The 5,103-nt window shown below is 37.8% G+C and overlaps 1 protein-coding gene across 2 annotated transcripts in view; it reads left to right on the plus strand.

Annotated features, from left to right (window-relative positions):
* Positions 1-4,859, plus strand: part of tlk1a (tousled-like kinase 1a) — a 61,096-nt gene extending 56,237 nt beyond the window's left edge. For both annotated transcript variants that reach the window (XM_073845401.1, XM_073845402.1), the window contains one exon: positions 3,780-4,859. In XM_073845401.1, coding sequence (XP_073701502.1) covers positions 3,780-3,920 — 141 coding nt within the window. In that variant the 3' untranslated portion in view covers positions 3,921-4,859. The remainder of the gene's footprint in view (positions 1-3,779) is intronic.
* The last annotated feature ends 244 nt before the right edge of the window (positions 4,860-5,103 follow it).

Consider the following 5,103-nt stretch of genomic DNA (forward strand, 5'->3'; position numbering starts at 1 on the left):
GTTAGTAAGACTGCTGACAGTGTCTTTTCCATGCGTCATATATATATATATCTATCTTGCGTGGCTTGGAAAGCAACGACCAGCAGTTCTGCTTTATTTTCACAGCAGATGATTACAGCATTTCAGTAGATTTGTAGTGGGATGTGTTTTTGTAAGCCTGTTTTTACTGAAGCTGGAGTTTTCCGTCAAAATAAAAGCTTAAAAGTGCAGTATGAATTGCTGACAACTAGTGGTTTAAATGGTTAACTTTACTGGAGTCCAATATAAAAATATGATTTTTAAAAGATAAGTTGCTGTCTAATATAACACCCAGATTTTGACTGTAGAGGAAGTAACAGTACATCTGTCTATACTCTTTAAAATAAAGGTTCCTGCCATAGAAGAACTTTTTTTTTTTTTTTTTTTTTTTTTTTTTGTCTAAATGGTTCCATAAAGAACATCTGAAGAACCTTTCTTCATAAAAGGTTCTTTGTGGCAAAGGAAGGTTCTTTAGATTATAAAAAGGTATGGTTCTTTGTGGAGCCAAAAATCGTTCTTTTATGGCATCGCTTGAAGAACATTTTTAAGCACCTTTATTTTTAAGAGTGTAGTTGCAAATTGTAATTCAAGAGATTTTGTGTGCTGTTTTTTGGTTCAATAAGTAATATCGCTGTCTTATCCAAATTTAATAGGAGAAAATTATTGGTCATCCAATCTTTTATATTTTTAACACTCTCTGTTATCTTTGATAAGTTAGAAGTTTCATCTAGTCTTGTTGAGATATATAGTTGAGTATCATCAGCATAACAGTAGAAACTAATCCTGTATTTTCTAATAATATTACCAAAGGGGCAACAATATATATTGAAAATAGCAGAGGACCTAGAACAGATCCTTGTAGTGATAACTGAGATGACTCCCCGTTTAAAGGTTGTATCAGCGATTTCTAGGCTGTAAAACAAAGTGTCAATTTCAGCTGACCTTTCATCACGATCCGCTCGCTGCCTGCCCCATAAATTGTCTGAAAAAACCGCGTCTCTCTGGTCAGCCTAGGGTCCGAGATATGCCAAAAAAACAATCGGCACTACCAACCTTTCCACACATAAACAAACATTGTTCCAACCAATCAGCGTCAGGGGTTTGGTGTTGTGGACTTTCGCTCCGCCTCCCTCACATCCCTGCACCAGTAGGAAAGTCCACAACACCAAACCCCTGATGCTGATTGGTTGGAACAATGTTTGTTTATGTGTGGAAAGGTTGGTAGTGCCGATTGTTTTTTTTGGCATATCTCGGACCCTAGGCTGACCAGAGAGACGCGGTTTTTTCACAGACAATTTATGGGGCAGGCAGCGAGCGGATCATGAAGAAAAGTCAGCTGAAATTGACACTTTATGTTTTAGGCTAGAAATCGCTGATACAACCTTTAAATTAACAAAGTGGTAGCATCGGACAGGTATGATCTGAACCATCTTAAAGCCTGCCCTTGAATACCCATATAGTTTTGTAATGTCATGATCTATAGTGTCGGACACAGCACTAAGATCAAGTAAACTTGCAATAAGATACAGCCTTGGTCTGATGCAAGAAGCAAGCAGGGCCTGAAACCTGACTGAAATTCTTCATACAGATCATTTTTTTGCAAGAAGGAACACAATTGAGCAGACACAAGAACAATGGGTTGGAGCTCTTAATTTTGAACTCTAAAAGTGCATTAGATAGGAAAAATGGAAGTCTTCATCTGTCTTTTTTTTAAAATATCGCACCGTGCGATATTACTGTATTGTGAGATTTTGATATAGTTACATATCCATGCATTTGGTTACAGATCAATCATATAAATCATACATATAAAACAATAAAATCACTCCATTCTCCATCCTTTCTTGTCTGTAGGGCTGTTCGATTCCTACATTTTTGGAATCGATTCCAATTCCTGGTTCTGGAATTGATTGGATTCGATTCCAAGAATCGATTCCTCACTGTTTTTTTTTTTTCAAAAGCTAATTTCGCAATGACTGCAGGATATAAAAGTCATAGAAAGTAGCCTTCTCATAATATGAAGCTTCATTTGTAAGAATTACGATATTTCTGTAGCTCTGACTTTAATTGTAATTTTGTCTGCATTGCCCATGGAATTAGTCATAACCCACAGCTCAGCAGTGGACATGCATGTATTGCATTAATAAAACAAGACAAGTGTCTAATGTCCATAGTTCAGCTGAATGATGTTTATTTCAACAGTATGTTTTGCACAAAATTAGTAAACTATACACTGAAACAAAATAAACAGAACTTAAGTGGCTTAGCTGTCAATCAGATGCACTCTTAGCCACTGATTTGTGCTCTATGCATTTTTCCCCCCAGAATTATCATTGGCCGATAGAAAGGTTAAAAATAGCATTTATTTAGGATGTAAGATCACGTCATGATCTATTCCGTCATGCAGTGCTCATGGACAACATGAATGTGGACGACAAAATAACTTCAAAATCGTTTTTTTAACTGAATAAACCTTTTCGTGGAAACAAATCAGACTTCTAATAATTATAGGCAAGCAAGAGGCAAATTAATGGGTGCTTTTCAAACAGAAGGCTGCACCCTCAAACTCAGGCGAGTTCAGTAATGATCGTTTTCATAGTTTATTTTTGTAGATCGATGTTCAGCAACGTTTGATGACTAGCAGCTGAGATATGCAGACTTCGTTGGAGAGGCACCCACAGTACAGACCAAAAGTTTGGACACACCTTCTCATTCAAATGAATGAGAAAGAGTGTTTAAACTTTTGGTCTGTACTCTATATTTTTCTGTTTATTAAAGTAGAGTAAAAACATTTGTGCAGTTCTTAGTGGGTTAGTGATATTTTTAAATATATATAAATTAATTAAAAAAAATTTAATGGGTTTTTATACAAAAACTGCTTTTTTATGTAAAATTCACTTTATAAAAGACCCACATTTCTAACTTTAATTCATGGGGATAACATGGATAATTTCACATGGTTTAGTGTCAGATTTTTGCCCATCTTTTGGAAAATCCAGTTTTAAAAGTAAAAAAAAAAAAACTTTTACCAGTAGGTGGCTGCAGAGCTCCACTATTTGCTATTTGCTATTTGACCACCTGAAAGATATTTTTTCACAAGCTTTTTCAGTTGAATTCATATCTACAGTACAGACCAAAAGTTTGGACACACCTGAATGAGAAGGTGTGTCCAAACTTTTGGTCTATACTGTATATATAAGTTTTGTTGAACTGAAAACGGTTCTGAATGAGGAGTCGATTCCCCTTGATGGGATCGATTCCAACTTTGGAATCAACTCTCGATTCAGAATTCCTCGGAATCGATTCTTTTTGGAATCGATTCACAGCCCTACTTGTCTGATCTTGTCTGACTGGTGTGTGTCTTCATTCCTATCCTATTGTCACTCCCAAAAGACGCTCTGTATTTGCATAAAGTTAAACACTTCTCATCTTTATGTCACTGGACTTGCCTTCATTGTGTCACCCATAGTCAACTGTCACAAATTTTGCCTAGTTGCCAGCACTCTTTTGCAAATGATTAGGATCCTGTCCAGGATTCTGGGCTTAACATATATTGTTAGCTATTAATTTCAGTTGTCTTGATTTATTACATTTTAATATTAAAACACGAGTCACTTGCGTTGGCTGACAAACTCAGTCACTCGAGTTTAACCACAAACTTAAATTTTTTATTGTTGTCAAATTCAAATACTGTTGTCAACAGGCGCATTATTATTTAGTGATGGGATTTGTAATAATTGGCATGTTGCTGTTCTCTGTAGGCGTTCATCCGCCGGTGTCTAGCCTACAGGAAGGAGGACCGGTTTGACGTGCACCAGCTGGGCAGTGACTCCTACCTGCTGCCTCACATCAGACGGGCCAGTTCGTCAGGAACCCTGGCACCAAACTCCGCCTCCTATTGACAACTTGCACTGAACACTCTTGACTGACAGCCCGAGCGGCCAGCGTCTGATCTCCCTTCCCTGGAGCAGGGCGGGACCATTTCCAGGCAGCCATAAGGAAAAGAAGCTGGCTTCCTCAGCTTGAGGAAGTTTGTGTTGAATTATTGTGCTTTTGCAGCAATGAGATTTGGGTTTACTGAGAAAAGTGTTCGGGAAGAGAATGAAGTAAAATAAAGCATGAATATTTAGACACCCAGAGAATGCCACGATAAAGTCATTGAAGAAAAACAATGCCTTCTGGAGACTCAGCTACTGTTAAGTACTTTGGAAATGCGACTGTTGTCATTTGGTTTTTTCACACGGTTGCCTCCTAGTTCAAAGAGGAGAGAGACCTGGCAAACCACTATCAATTCCCCGCCGTCTCTGCTGGGTTTCCGACAATTAAGGATTTCTTTGAAGAGGCTGCGTTCAGAGTTACTGTAACTGGCCTGCAAAGGTTTCATTCTTCACTCTGTAGTAATGTTATGTGGTACAGACAACAGTGTTAGCTTTCCTTGCTTTGTTCAACTAGCTACGAGAATGTAATTCTAGCATACAGAGCGGCTACTGGCACACTAGGCCCAGGCAGCATACTAATGTTAAATGCACAAAATAACCAAATGTAGACGAATGGCAATGTACAGAATCCTATGCAGGACAAAATAAAAGTATCCCCTCTGGAGAATTCATGTATATTTGTTGTACAGGACCTTACTTTCAGATATTAACTTGCAGCAGATTCATTCTGTACAGAGGTTTAACATTTTGCCCTTTTTTCTTGTAAATTTGGTTTCCTGGTGTGTTTCTTTGATTTTGCTGCTTTGATGTTGCTCTTTTTCAAACCGCTGTATAATGTACTTTGGGTATAAATTGTACAGTCCTGTTAAAAGAATAATTGCAAATAAATGCCAGGAAGCTCCATTTAGTGTATTGAATATGGTTGATGTGAATTGCTGTTCTGTCAGGCAGTCTGTAGCGCCACCTACTGGCCTTCCAAAGTAACGCTTAATGCATGCATCAAGCTACAGTTCATCAAATACACACAGAAGGCATCCGGTAAGTCAAATACATTGTCAAATGTAGGTTCATAAATTGCTGTGGGGTAAGTTGAGCCACTCTTTATACCTAGTAAACGGCATCAATTTTAATGTACCATATCTATCTA

The sequence above is a fragment of the Garra rufa genome, chromosome 8 (genome assembly GCF_049309525.1).
Source record: "Garra rufa chromosome 8, GarRuf1.0, whole genome shotgun sequence".
NCBI lineage: Eukaryota > Metazoa > Chordata > Actinopteri > Cypriniformes > Cyprinidae > Garra > Garra rufa.